Source organism: Balaenoptera acutorostrata, chromosome 1, assembly GCF_949987535.1.
Source record: "Balaenoptera acutorostrata chromosome 1, mBalAcu1.1, whole genome shotgun sequence".
Taxonomy (NCBI): Eukaryota; Metazoa; Chordata; class Mammalia; order Artiodactyla; family Balaenopteridae; genus Balaenoptera; species Balaenoptera acutorostrata.
Window position 1 is genome coordinate 7,665,330 of NC_080064.1, and position 14,431 is coordinate 7,679,760.

Genomic DNA, 14,431 nt, shown 5'->3' on the forward strand with positions numbered 1-14,431 from the left:
AGCAGGGCCGAGGTACACGTGTGTGGTGGGGATCACAGGAGGGCCTGGCCCTGCCTGTGGGAGGCAGGGGAGGGGGTGGGCTCAGGGCTGGGCTCCTGGCAGCCGAGAGGCAAATGCAGGGACGGAAAGGCGTGATCGCACGAGGCCTGAGATGGGAGCTGAAAGCCATTCACTGTGGCTGTTTGTGGAGCAGGAAGTCCTGCTGTCCGGTGGGCAGGGGTCCTGCTCATCACGCTAAGGGGTTCGGATTTTATCCTCAAGGCAGTAGAGAGCCACTGAAAGACTATAAGTCGGGGAGAGACCCGCTGATGTAGCCTTCGATACTCACTCTGGGTACAGGGTAGAAAGTGCACGGAGAGGGCAAGACGAGAAGTCGAGATGCCAGTTAGGGGCTGTTTGTGGTGATCGAGACAAGAATTAACATGGGCTCAGACCAAAATGGGCGTTCAAACCAAGATGGAGAAGACAAAGCAGATGTGAGGAGCATTAAGGCAGGAGAATCAAGAGGACTTGGTAACCTCCTAGATACCTGGGGAAGGCAGCAGTCGGTGGTTGGTCCCCAGGACGCTGGGTTCATGGAGGCGCGTCCTCACGACAGAGAATACAGGCGGGAGCACAGATCCCGGGGCGGGGAGAGGTTACGACCCTGGACCTGCTGAATGTGGGGCGTGCGCAGCCAGAGGCCAGTAGAGCGCGCACATCAATCTGGGGGTCAGCAGGGGGTCTGGGCTGAGGGGGTGTATCTCGAAGGCGTCGACCAGAGCTCTGTTGGAGTCACGGGAGTATGTGTGACCTCCCAGGGAGAGCGTGTGACACTGAGAGGAGAGGACAGAATATGGAGAACACCAGCATGACCATGGTAAGGGGAAAGGAGGCGCTGGGGGGGGGGAGGGCGGGAGGCAGTGAGCAGAGAGGCAGAAAATGGGGGGGGGGGAGAGAGAGAGGGGTCTCATGGAAGACAAGGGAGGGACAGGAGGGCTTCCAGAAGGAGGCTTTCGAGGGTGGTCTTGGAGGAGCACAGGCCAGGCAGGTCTACCCACTGTCCAGTGCAGTACTGGGGGGCCTCTGGGGCCCTCTCCTGGAACCATTTGGCGAGGCGCTATGGTGCAGGCCCGTGCACCAGGGTCTCCAGCACCTACCTGGACCCAGCAGATACTGAACACGTGTTCACCGAGGGAAGAATGGGATGCGGGGCGGCCGGGAGGCGTGGGTTGAGGATTGCCCAGCCTGCTGCTCTCCTACCTGGGTCTGGGGAGGGCAAGCAGTGCTCCCGGTACCAGACCCCTCCAGCCCCAGAGGGGAAGCGTGTGCCAGTCCAAGGTGGTGGGCAGGACCCCGGGATGGATGGCCAAGCACTGACCCATTGGTGGGGCGGCCTCAGGCCCCCTACTGAGGGCAGCTGGAACAGCGTAGGTCAGAGTTGCGGGAGCCGGCGGAGCAGAGCACAGGCATTTGCTGAGAGACAGTGCCGCCTAGTGGCAGGAGGCGCTCACACCAGGCTTCTATGGGACGGTCCTGCCCATCACCCCGAATGCTCCTAGGCCTTTCTGGGCCTTTCATGCTGGGGTCCTGAGCACTGGAAGCAATGATCCAGGGCTCTTGCCACCTGGGTGGCACCTGAGACTCTGACAGCAACATGCCCTGTGGCATCAGCTGAGGTCGGCTCTGCCAATGGGGAAGGTGGGCGGGCTAGAATTTTATCAAAGCCCCATGTGGCCCCATGGCGTGGGCAGAAATGTAGGGTCCTGCTCTCAGGCTTGAACCTCCACAGTGGGAGAGACTAGACTGCTTGCTGTTTTGTTGGCACAAAGAAAATACAGTATGCCTGTGAGGCTTGTCGCTGGAGGTGACTGTGGGGCGAGGGGCAGACTGAAGGGCAGCCCAGCAGCAGAGAACCATCTCCCCAGAGATTCTTACCCGGCTCCAGGTTCACTCCCAGGAGCCTGCTTCCCGGAGAGAGAAGTACCCAAGGCCAGCCTGTCTGTCTGTGGACGCCCCACACCCAGGAGGGCCCGGATTCCAGGGCCACAAAATCACACCCACATGCCCACGGCTCACTCCTGACTGCTCAGCAGTTTCAGGCCAGGTGAGGTCACTGTGACCGCCTTAAATAACTCAGCAGAGCTCATTTTTATTTTCAGTTGTTGGTTTAGCTGAGCAAGACAAAAACATTCTCTTAAAAACACTTTTTAAAACTTCCCCTTTAAACAACAAGGTCCTACTGTAGAGCACTGAGAACTATATTCAATATCCTATGATAAACCATAATGGAAAAAAATATTTTAAAAAAGAATGTATATATATATATATGTATAACTAAATCACTTTGCTGTACAGTAGAAATTAACACAACATTGTAAATCAACTATACTTCAATTAAAAAAAAAAGAAAAAGAAAAATAGAAAACCAACACCTAAAACGAACACATTGTTAATCAACTAAACTCCAATATAAAATAAAAAGTTAAAAAAAAAGAAAAAAGAAAAGAAAAATAGGAAACCACAAAAACATTCAGAATCTTAAAAAAACCTTCCCTTATTGTAAAAGAAATGTATGTGCAATGTTAAAAAAATTAGTTTTACAAAAAAATGTGTGACTTGGAAAGTCAAAGTCCCTTATGTGGTTCCACCCTCTATCAACATTTTCTATAAACAACCTGGTAAATATTCTTTCAGCTTCTTTTGTTCTATACACATACATTCGTGAGTGTGTGTATATGGGCGGGGGTGGGGTGGGGAGTGTATGTGGTGGTGTTTTCTATACTGACACACAGTTCTATAGCTTCTTTTGATTTTTTCCCACTAACAGCTTTCTACTTAGAGGCATTCTTACCGCTGCAGCTCAAATTCAGGGTAACCCAGTGACCCAAGACCCGGCTGGGAGAAAAGGTGATGCCCCAGGGACTCAGAAGCCTGAGGGTTTCAAGCGAATACGGTTCGGGAGCAGGGGAGACGGAGCCACGCTAAAACCCAGATCAGCCCTGGAGGAGAAAAGACCTCTCCCAGAAGAAATATCCCAGGACGGGGTTGGGGGGGGCAGACTCCACACCCCTTATCTCCTCCCCAGCGGTGGCTGACAGCCCCGCTGGCGCAGACAGGCTGCGGCACGAGGGTGGCCCGGGCGAGCGGCTGTCCCCGGGAGCTGCTGGGGCCACGGGAACACCCTGTACATTTCTGCTGACTTGGGCGCACAGGCCGGGTCACGCCCAGCGTCAGAGCTCGGGAACCGGGCCCTGCGCCAGGGCAGAGCCCTGCGTGTGACATCCAGGAGAACAAGGGCAGCCTCAGGAAAAGCAGTCCCATGTGCCAGGTCTGCTCGCCTCCCCGGCCTCAGGAGTCAGCAAACACGCCCATCAGCACTCTGCTCCTGGGGGCCCGCTCACACCAGACAGGCCACCGGCGGCACGATTTAACGGCCAAGAATTCCAAGCAATTGGAAATTGGTGGTCAGGGTCCTGGGCTACAGGGTCAGGATAAGGCTTCCAGAAAGGGAGAGCCCATTAAGTGCCCAGCAGCTTCCTGCGGCTCCAGGACAGACAGAGGCAAACCCAGCCCTGCAATCGGGCTGCAGGTTTGCATCCTGGGCCCCCCAGTAACTGGCTGCAGTGGCTTATTGCTTCTGAACCCCAGTTTCCTTGCCTGCTAAGTAGAAGTAATACAGCTGGCAGCTCGAGCCTGCTAGACAGTAAACACTCAGTGTTACCATTACTACAACTGGCTGAGGGTACTCAAAAGAGAAATAACTCCCTTGGGCACACGGAGACCTCCAGGGCCACTGGGGCCACCGCCCCGGGCACAGCCAGGAACACAGCAGCCGCCGTGCAGCCCGCACCTAGACCCCTGCACACGAGGGTGGTTTCCTTGTCCTGAACAGGGTACTGGCGGTGGGGCGGGGGGCGGGGGGGGCAGGGGGCAGGCAAAGGTTAAAGAAATGCAGCCACCAGAGCCTCTGCAGCTATGGGGCCCCAGACACCTCCATTTCTTCCTCTTCCTCCCCCAGGCCTAGAAAGGGATCCCCCCCATTACCTGGTTGGGTCCTTGGCTCCCAGCTGGGGAAGGAGAAGGGACCGCCTGGAGGCTCTGGAGGCTCCACGTCTAGACGCTGCCGCCACCTGGGGCTCAGCTCTGTGGGTGAGGCAGCTGCAGCCCCGAAACCTCTCTCACGGACCACCCATCTGGAAGGGCTGGAGCTACGCTTTCTAAAGGAACCACAGCTTGCTGTCGCTGGCCACGCGGGCCCTCGACTCTGGACTCACCCTGGTCGATGGAGTGCTGGGGCAGCTGGCTGAGCTGGGTACTGACCACCCCCGCGTAGGTGCGCAGGAACTCCTCCTCGCTGGCTGTCAGCTGCAAGGGCGAGAGGGCCGGGTGAAGGGTGGCCCGCACCCGCTCCCTGGGCCTCTACTGTTGAGAACTGACCTTCTAGTTCCAGGGTGAGCACCCTCTCCCCTCTGCTCCCACCCCTGAAACTCGGTCCATGGGGCCCACAGGCCTCGCCACCGGGATCAGATCGGGGACGGGGATTCCAGCGTAGGGCAGGCCCTGCTTGGGGAGCCCCTCCCTCTCCTGCTGAGAAGGGCCACTGCACATCTGCTGCCCTCTTGGTGGCTGTCCTGCCCCCCGGTCACCCCTGGAAGAGAAGACTCTTGGGAGAGGGGAGGAAAGGAAGGTCAGGGCCTTTAGAACCCTCACCCACTTGGCCCAAACTTGGCACAGGGGGTGGGAAGACTGCCCCAGCAGGGCCTGCCGAACTGGACATGCTAGTGTCTGTGCCCGAGAGCCTGAATTAGCCACGGCCAAGCCAGAGGCCTGGCATCCCCTTCCCCAGACCACAGCTGCTTCAGAAGGTGGTTACAGCCCCTCTGCCCGCCTGCATCAGGCACCCTCCCTGGGGGACCTGCTGCTCGACACCCCAAAGGCACTCACGTTGGAGCCCATCTTCCTCAGCATAAGCAGCACTCGGACCTTCTGCTGAATGTACATCTCCTCCGGACTCTTCCCGGGGGCCCCCTCGCGGTTCATCCCCTGACCAGCTCTGGGGACTCCTGCAGAGCAAGGAGAAGCATGGGGTGGGGCGGTGTCAGGACGAGACATACCCGCATACAGGCATGAGTTGTCAGGCCGCCCATGTTGCATCAGGGGCTCGTTTCTGAGAGCCCAGAGCAGGAGGCGAGTTGCCTGTTCCTCCCTCACACCTGCTGGCCCGACAGCCAGACTGAGCAGGGATCTCCCCGGAGCAGGCGCTGGTGGCCAGCCCCCTCTGTGTGTGGAGCTGTCAGGCCCAGAGGGCTGAGCTGACCCAGACTTCTGGCCAGCTATACCTTCCAGCCACCCCTCAGCAAGGCTCCTGCTATGAGCCCAGGAGATGTGCTGCATGAAACCCAAAGTGTCCCCATCTTTCAAAGCCAGCAACTTCCATAAGGAGCAAAGTGACGTGATCAGAGGCAGCCGGCTGGGGCCCGTAGCTGCAGAAGCCATGGGATCAGTACCCAGCCCCCAAACACCAAGACAGCTCCCTCTGCAAAAGTCCCTGACGAGTTCAAGAGGCTGCCTCCTGGGCTGGGCTCCAAGGAGTCCCTCGATGGGGACGGCGAGCCCGGGGCTGCAGGCACAGACACCCGCCCGGGCTCGCTGACGCCACCCTCACAAGCCCACCCACCTGTCACAGGGTGGCTCCTGCACGTGGCAGCTGCGTCCAGGTGCAACAGGGACCCGACCTGCAGAAAGGTCCCAGGAGAGAAGTCCCAGGGTTTCCTCCCTCCAGGAGGAGCTGGGGTTGGGGGGGAGAAAGCCGGGCGTGGAGGGGTTTGGGTTACACACTTGTAACTCCTGGATGAGTCAGAAATAACGCAGCAGCTGGTGGGGGTGGAGCCCTGGCTGCCCTGGTGCCAAGGAGCTGCGCTCAGAGGACCAAGGGAGCCGGGCTTGCGGGCCAAAGGCACTCCTCACACCGTCCATCCCTCAGGGGCCAGCAAGCCTTGGACCAGCAGGCTCTCCCAGGTGAAGGGCAGACTCAGAAAGGTGCCAGAGCCCTGGGCAGCAGCCTCCCTAGAGGCTCCTGTCAACCGCTCAGTCCCCAGAAGCTAACAGGGGCTCCGGCCCTAAAAGCCTGCACAATAGGGCAAAACGCGTATTGTGTAGCAATACGTAGGTGCAAAAAACGTAGCAGCTGTGCACTCAATGCAGTGCCGTCTCCTTACAGGGCCTTCCTTTCCACCACCAAAGCCCAGGCTCCCTCTTCTACTGTCTGCTCCCCTGCCACCTCCCCCTGGCTCAGAAAAGGGTCTAATTAACAACTAGTAACTCCACACCCTCTCCAGTATTTGTTGTTTGTAGATTTTCTGATGATGCCCATTCTAACTGGTGTGAGGTGGTACCTCATTGTAGTTTTGATTTGCATTTCTCTAATAATTATGATGTTGAGCAGCTTTTCATGTGCTTCTTGGCCATCTGTATGTCTTCTTTAGAGAAATGTCTACTTACGTCTTCTGCCCATTTTTGGATTGGGTTGTTTCTTTAATATTGAGCTGCATGAGCTGTTTATATATTTTGAAGGTTAATCCTTTGTTGATTTGTTTGCAAATATTTTCTCCCATTCTGAGGGTTGTCTTTTCGTCTTGTTTATGGTTTCCTTTGCTATGCAAAAGCTTTTAAGTTTCGTTAGGTCCCATTTGTTTATTTTTGTTTTTATTTCCATTACTCTAGGAGGTGGATCAAAAAAGATCTTGCTGTGATTTATGTCAAAGAGTGTTCTTCTTATCTTTTCCTCTAAGAGTTTTATAGTGTCCGGTCTTACATTTAGGTCTCGAATCCATTTTGAGTTTACTTTTGTGTATGGTGTTAGCGAGTGTTCTAATTTCATTATTTTACATGTAGCTGTCCAGTTTTCCCAGCACCATTTACTGAAGAGACTGTCTTTTCTCCATTGTATACATATCCTTGCCTCCTTTGTCATAGATTAGTTGACCATAGGTGCGTGGGTTTACCTCTGGGCTTTCTATCTTGTTCCATTGATCAATGTTTCTGTTTTTGTGCCAGTACCATATTGTCTTGATTACTGTAGCTTTGTAGTATAGTCTGAAGTCAGGGAGTCTGATTCCTCCAGCTCCGTTTTTTTCCCTCAAGACCGCTTTGGCTATTCGGGGTCTTTTGTGTCTCCATACAAATTTTAAGATTTTTTGTTCTAGTTCCGTAAAAAATGCCATTGGTAATTTGATAGGGATTGCACTGAATCTGTAGATTGCTTTGTGTAGTATAGTCATTTTCCCAATATTGATTCTTCCATTCCAAGAACATGGTATCTCTCTCCACCTGTTGGTATCATCTTTAATTTCTTTCATCAGTGTCTTATAGTTTTCTGCATACAGGTCTTTTGTCTCCCAAGGTAGGTTTATTCCTAGGTATTTTATTCTTTTTGTTGCAATGGTAAATGGGAGTGTTTCCTTAATTTCTCTTTCAGACTTTTCATCATTAGTGTATAGGAATGCAAGAGATTTCTGTGCATTAATTTTGTATCCTGCAACTTTACCAAATTCATTGATTAGCTCTAGTAGTTTTCTGGTGGCATTTTTAGGATTCTCTATGCATAGTATCATGTCATCTGCAAACAGTGACAGTTTTACTTCTTCTTTTCCAATTTGTATTCCTTTTATTTCTTTTTCTTCTCTGATTGCAGTGGCTAGGACTTCCAAAACTATGTTGAATAATAGTGGTGAGAGTGGACATCCTTGTCTTGTTCCTGATCTTAGAGGAAATGCTTTCAGTTTTTCACCATTGAGAATGATGTTTGCTGTGGGTTTGTCATATATGGCCTTTATTATGTGGTGGTAGGTTCCCTCTATGCCCACTTTCTGGAGAGTTTTTATCATAAATGGGTGTTGAATTTTGTCAAAAGCTTTTTCTGCATCTATTGAGATGATCAGATGGTTTTTATTCTTCAATTTGTTAATATGGTGTATCACACTGATTGATTTGCGTATATTGAAGAATCCTTGCATCCCTGGGATAAATCCCACTTGATCATGGTGTATGATCCTTTGGATTCTGTTATTAGTTTTTTTTTTGTTTTTTTGTTTTCAATTATTTATTTATTTATTTATTTATTTATGGCTGTGTTGGGTCTTCGTTTCTGTGCGAGGGCTTTCTCTAGTTGCGGCAAGTGGGGGCCACTCTTCATTGCGGTGCACGGGCCTCTCATTATCGCGGCCTCTCTTGTTGCGGAGCACAGACTCCAGACGCGCAGGCTCAGTAGTTGTGGCTCACGGGCCTAGTTGCTCTGTGGCACGTGGGATCTTCCCAGACCAGGGCTCGAACCCGTGTCCCCTGCATTGGCAGGCAGATTCTCAACCACTGCGCCACCAGGGAAGCCCGTTGGATTCTGTTTGCTAGTATTTTGTTGAGGATTTTTGCATCTATATTTATCAGTGATATTGGTCTGTAATTCTCTTTTTTTGTAGTATCTTTGGTTTTGGTATCAGGGTGATGGTGGCCTCATAGAATGAGTTTGGGAGTGTTCCTTCCTCTGCAATTTTTTGGAAGAGTTTGAGAAGGATGGGTGTTAGCTCTTCTCTAAATGTTTGATAGAATTCACCTGTGAAGCCATCTGGTCCTGGACTTTTGTTTGTTGGAAGATTTTTAATCACAGTTTCAATTTCACTACTTGTGATTGGTCTGTTCATATTTTCTAGTTCTTCCTGGTTCAGTCTTGGAAGGTTATACCTTTCTAAGAATTTGTCCATTTCTTCCAGGTTGTCCAATTTATTGTCATAGAGTTGCTTGTAGTAGTCTCTTAGGATGCTTTGTATTTCTGCAGTGTCTGTTGTAAATTCTCCTTTTTCATTTCTAATTTTATTGATTTGAGTCCTCTCCCTCTTTTTCTTGATGAGTCTGGCTAATGGTTTATCAATTTTGTTTATCTTCTCAAAGAACCAGCTTTTAGTTGTATTGATCTTTGCTATTGTTTTCTTTGTTTCTATTTCATTTATTTCTGCTCTGATCTTTGATTTCTTTCCTTCTGCTAACTTTGGGTTTTGTTTGTTCTTCTTTCTCTAGTTCTTTTAGGTGTAAGGTTAGATTGTTTACTTGAGATTTTTCTTGTTTCTTGAGGTAGGCTTGTATAGCTATAAACTTCCCTCTTAGAACTGCTTTTGCTGCATCCCATAGGTTTTGTTTGGATCATCGTGTTTTCATTGTCATTTGTCTCTAGGTATTTTTTGATTTCCTCTTTGATTTCTTCAGTGATCTCTTGGTTATTTAGTGACGTATTGTTTAGCCTCCATGTGTTTGTGTTTTTTACGTTTTTTTCCCTGTAATTCATTTCTAATCTCATAGCGTTGTGGTCAGAAAAGATGCTTGATATGATTTCAATTTTCTTAAATTTACTGAGGCTTGACTTGTGACCCAAGATGTGATCTATCCTGGAGAATGTTCCGTGTGCACTTGAGAAGTAAGTGTAATCTGCTGTTTTTGGATGGAATGTCCTATAAATATCAATTATATCTATCTGGTCTATTGTGTCATTTAAAGCTTCTGTTTCCTTATTTATTTTCATTTTGGATGATCTGTCCATTGGTGTAAGTGAGGTGTTAAAGTCCCCCACTATTATTGTGTTACTGTCAATTTCCTCTTTTATAGCTGTTAGCAGTTGCCTTATGTATTGAGGTGCTCCTATGTTGAGTGCATATATATTTATAATTGTTATATCTTCTTCTTGGATTGATCCCTTGATCAGTATGTAGTGTCCTTCCTTGTCTCTTGTAGCATTCTTTATTTTAAAGTCTATTTTATCTGATATGAGTATAGCTACTCCAGCTTTCTTTTGATTTCCATTTGCATGGAATATCTTTTCCCATCCCCTCACTTTCAGCCTGTATGTGTCCCTAGGTCTGATGTGGGTCTCTTGTAGGCAGCATATATATGGGTCTGGTTTTTGTATCCATTCAGCGAGCCTGTGTCTTTTGGTTGGAGCATTTAATCCATTCACGTTTAAGGTAATTATCGGTATGTATGTTCCTATGACCATTGTCTTAATTGTTTTGGGTTTGTTTTTGTAGGTCCTTTTCTTCTCTTGTGTTTCCCACTTAGAGAAGTTCCTTTAGCATTTGTTGTAGCGCTGGTTTGGTGGTGCTGAATTCTCTTAGCTTTTGCTTGTCTGTAAAGCTTTTGATTTCTCCATCGAATCTGGATGAGATCCTTGCCGGGTAATCTTGGTTGTAGGTTCTTCCCTTTCATCGCTTTAAGTATATCATACCACTCCCTTCTGGCCTGTAGAGTTTCTGCTGAGAAATCAGCTGTTAACCTTATGGGAGTTCCCTTGTATGTTATTTGTCATTTTTCCCTTGCTACTTTCAATAATTTTTCTTTGTCTTTAATTTTTGCCAATTTGATTATTATGTGTCTCAGCATGTTTCTCCTTGGGTTTATCCTGTATGGGACTCGCTGTGCTTCCTGGACTTGGGTGGCTATTTCCTTTCCCATGTTAGGGAAGTTTTTGACTATAATCTCTTCAAATATTTTCTCTGGTCGTTTCTCTCTCTCTTCTTCTGGGACCCCTATAATGCGAATGTTGTTGCGTTTAATGTTGTCCCAGAGGTCTCTTAGGCTGTCTTCATTTCTTTTCATTCTTTTTTCTTTAGTCTGTTCTGCAGCAGTGAATTCCACCATTCTGTCTTCCAGGTAACTTATCCGTTCTTCTGCCTCAGTTATTCTGCTATTGATTCCTTCTAGTGTAGTTTTCATTTCAGTTAATGTATTGCTCATCTCTGTTTGTTTGTTCTTTAATTCTTCTAGGTCTTTGTTAAACATTTCTTGCATCTTCTCGATCTTTGCCTCCATTCTTTTTCCAAGGTCCTGGATCATCTTCACTATCATTATTCTGAATTCTTTTTCTGGAAGGTTGCCTACCACTTCATTTAGTTGTTTTTCTGGGGTTTTGTCTTGTTCCTTCATCTGGTACATAGCCCTCTGCCTTTTCATCTTGTCTATCTTTCTGTGAATGTGGTTTTTGTTCCACAGGCTGCAGGATTGTAGTTCTTCTTGCTTCTGCTGTCTGCCCTCTGGTGGATGAGGCTATCTAACCGGAATGATCTTTTTAAAAGCCAGAACGGATGACATTTCTCCCCACTCCAACCTACCCCAGGATACGCTTCACGCCCTTGTCAGGACCCCACACGGCTGGTCTTGCCTCTTGCTCCCACTCCTCCCCTCTGTCTCACTGGCCCCCAGTCTGTTTCTAGGACCTGCCAAGAAGCTCCTCCCCAGCAGCCTTTGCAGTGGGGTCCCCAGGCCTGGAACTGGCTTCTTTTCCGCTCGCTTAGATGCCTTCCTGGGGAGCCTTTCCTGACTGCATGACCGAAGCAGGTCGTGCGCCCCACCCAGGCCCTCTTGGGCACGTGGTCCGGTCACGTCCCAGTTTCTTTTTCTTTTGTTTTATTTTTAGGCCGCACCATGAGGCATGCAAATCTTAGTTCCCCAACCAGGGACTGAAACCGTGCCCCCTGCATTGGGAGCATGGAATCTTAACCACTGGACCACCAGGGAAGTCCCTCGTCCACTTCCTAGAGCACCTGCCGGGGTGCTCGCTCAGTCTTCCTGCACCTGTTGGAGGGCCGGGGCCGTGGCTCCTTCTCTTGCCCCGTCTACCTGCAGCCCTGGCCCAGTTGGCTGAAGAGAGAACCCAGACAGCCTGTGGGGTCTGGGCTTCCACCCCCTACCATCTCCACATCACTTATGGTCAAATGCAAGTCCCTAATCCAGTCTCCATAACCAAATTTAGCTTTTCCAAAGACTCTCATTCCTGACTATTTTGTATGCCTTGGGCTGTCGTGTTCTCCAAGGTCATCTGAAATGCTCCATGAAGCCTTCAAACTGGGAATTAGGGCTTCCAGGGGTAAAAGTCTTCCAATTCCATCCTGTGTCCAAGGGCTAATGGTCAGTTGGCCCTCTCCTTGTGGAAGACAAGGGACTTGCCACTAGGTGTCGCCACACACAAAAGAACCAGAGCTCCAGGGCCACACCCACCCGCTCCCCTACCCCCCCCCCACCCCCTCGGCCCCCAACACAAGCCCCCCAAGGCCCTTCTGGCTCGAGGCTTCGTAGTGGTCCTACTGTCACAAACCACCCCCAGTCCTGGGTCCCAGAGCAAGCTCTATCCCCCCATTTAGGGGCCAGCTCTACCCAGGCAAGGATATGTCTCTGGTTTTGCTGTGCGTCCCAGGACCTTGGGATGCTGGCTTCACAGAGGTTGAGAGCCCCTTCCTCACTGTCCTTTCCTGACCAGCCAAGCTTCCTCCAACAGGGGTATGAGGGCTCAGAACCCACAGGAGTGAGTGTGTGTGGGTGCCCGTGTCAATCATTTTGCAGGGGGTCTATTTCACAGAACTTTGCTCCTCCCAACAATCCTACCCTTGGTGCCCCGTACAGACCGGTGCTGTTCCACTGTAGCTCCACTATCCCCGGGGACCCACCACACTCACACTGTGATTACCAGGGGGCCTCACACACCCAGTCATGGGCCTGGAGTGTCGTTGGTGCCTGAATGGGTCTTTGGGGCCAGGTCACTCCCTGTTCACACTTCCCTGGCAGAGACCAGTTCTTAAACTGTTTCTCCTTGCCTTGGGAGGACTCCTGCCATTCCTAAAAATTCTAGTCTTCTAGGATTCTTCGAGCTCTAGTTTGAGCTGACTCCACCCTGCTGCTTGACAGAAAGAACACCCAGGGATGAGTCAGGGCCGACTGTGGCATAAACACGTGTTCCTGCCCTCCACACTCCAATCCTGATGGACGAGAACATCGGGACCTGTTTACATAATTCCGTCCTAAACAGAAGCTGCATCAAGGGTGCCAATGTGAAGGAAATAATTGAAGAGAATAAATCACAATCAACCCAAACAACAACGACCTTTCAGTCGCTGGTATGCTGCAAGTGTATTACAGTGTGTTTGAGTTTGGTGCCTATCCAAGTGAACATGCGGTTAAGTTTTCATCACAGTTTTGACACACATCAGATTAACTTCACTTGAGAATTCTTATTCTTCCCCATAGGGATCAAGAACTGATCTCCACTAAAATGTGTTTAAATTACCTAAGTCCAAACTGCAAAGAATTTGGACACAATAATTATTCATTCAGTCCTCAGCTGTGAGAGCTGAAGGTAAGGTAACGCTGCTTCTCAGTTATGGTCTCCTGGCGACCCCATAAACACACCACCGCCTAAGATGGTGGAGCTTCCATTCTAAATCCTAAGAAAATCTCTCAGTGTTAACTGCCCAAGTCAGAGACAGACCTGCTCCCTCTCTTAAGATATAACATTCTGGAAGCTAAACAGGGAAAAGGCATACATGAGCCAAAAAATGGAAAATGGAAAGAAACAGGCAACTATCAACTATGCAAACGAAAGGCGAGGGGAGAGGCTTGTGGCTAAGTGGATGTTGTGCCACAGATATCCACGGCTTACGCGAAAGTGGGCGTGATTCCAGAAAATTACACCTGATTGGGACAAATGCACTTCAGAGAAACTGAGGTCCATACATTCACTGCAGACACACAGATGCATTCACCCCCCCACACACACCCCTTCCACACACTTCTGTCGGTTCTGAGCTTGCATCTCTGTTGAGGGAAGGTTGGTAGGTAAAAGACAGTGAGGAAGGGGTTCCCAACCACTGGGAAGGACACATACCAAGTTCCAAACGTGGCTCGTGGCCTGGGAGGCCACACCGCATTTTCTGGGAGGCATCGAGGTCGTCGGTAAGATACCACGTTCCTGCCCAGAGATTAGAGGGACCTCATCTCTATGCACATGAGCTCCAGCTTGGAAACAGCTGATCTCACTTTGGAAGAACTGGGAGGTAGTGCAGGAAAGACCCAGAGAGCAGGACATGCAGAAGTCAGACCCATTCTGATAAACGACTTTGAAAGCTGGCCTCCCTTTGACAGGCGGGGGGCCGGGGTTGGGGGGGAACCCAAATACAAACACAGCCACCTGCACTCCTTTTTATTTATAAACTTAAAGCTAATGCTGTTTAACACCCACACTTATGTAAATTGGAATATACATTTATACCCAGGGTGGTCTACCACCTGCTTGTAAATGCTGCCTGACCTCAGGCTTGGCCAGACAACAGGGGGGGCCTATAGGTACACAAGCCACCTCTCCCCCATGGGTCCCAGCACTTGACTTTTGTCCATTAAAAAAAAAAAAAAAGTGATATATTTTAAATGTTCATGTTTTAAAATGTACATTTTCATCTGTACAATGTTCACATTGCATGAAAATACAATGCCATATAATTGTGTGATTCACAGAGCTTATATAAAATACTAATTCAGACCTTACACATCTTAACAGCCTAGAAGACACCAGCAGAACCACAATGCTCACTCTAAGAACCCACACAGCTGAAGCAATGAGCATTATCAGGGACGATGAAGA

At 49.6% G+C, this 14,431-nt stretch overlaps 1 protein-coding gene across 6 annotated transcripts in view; it reads right to left on the reverse strand.

Annotated features, from left to right (window-relative positions):
• CTNNBIP1 (catenin beta interacting protein 1) overlaps positions 1-14,431 on the reverse strand; it is a 52,494-nt gene that overhangs the window by 14,324 nt on the left and 23,739 nt on the right. For 4 of the 6 annotated variants that reach the window (XM_057545212.1, XM_057545218.1, XM_057545233.1 and 1 more), the window contains 2 exons: positions 4,927-5,045; positions 4,257-4,347 (listed from right to left, as the gene is read on the reverse strand). In XM_057545212.1, coding sequence (XP_057401195.1) covers positions 4,257-4,347; positions 4,927-5,022 — 187 coding nt within the window. In that variant the 5' untranslated portion in view covers positions 5,023-5,045. Of the gene's footprint in view, positions 1-4,256; positions 4,348-4,926; positions 5,046-13,678; positions 13,763-14,431 lie in introns of all 6 variants that reach the window. The other 2 variants (XM_057545198.1, XM_057545204.1) reach the window with 1 other exon arrangement.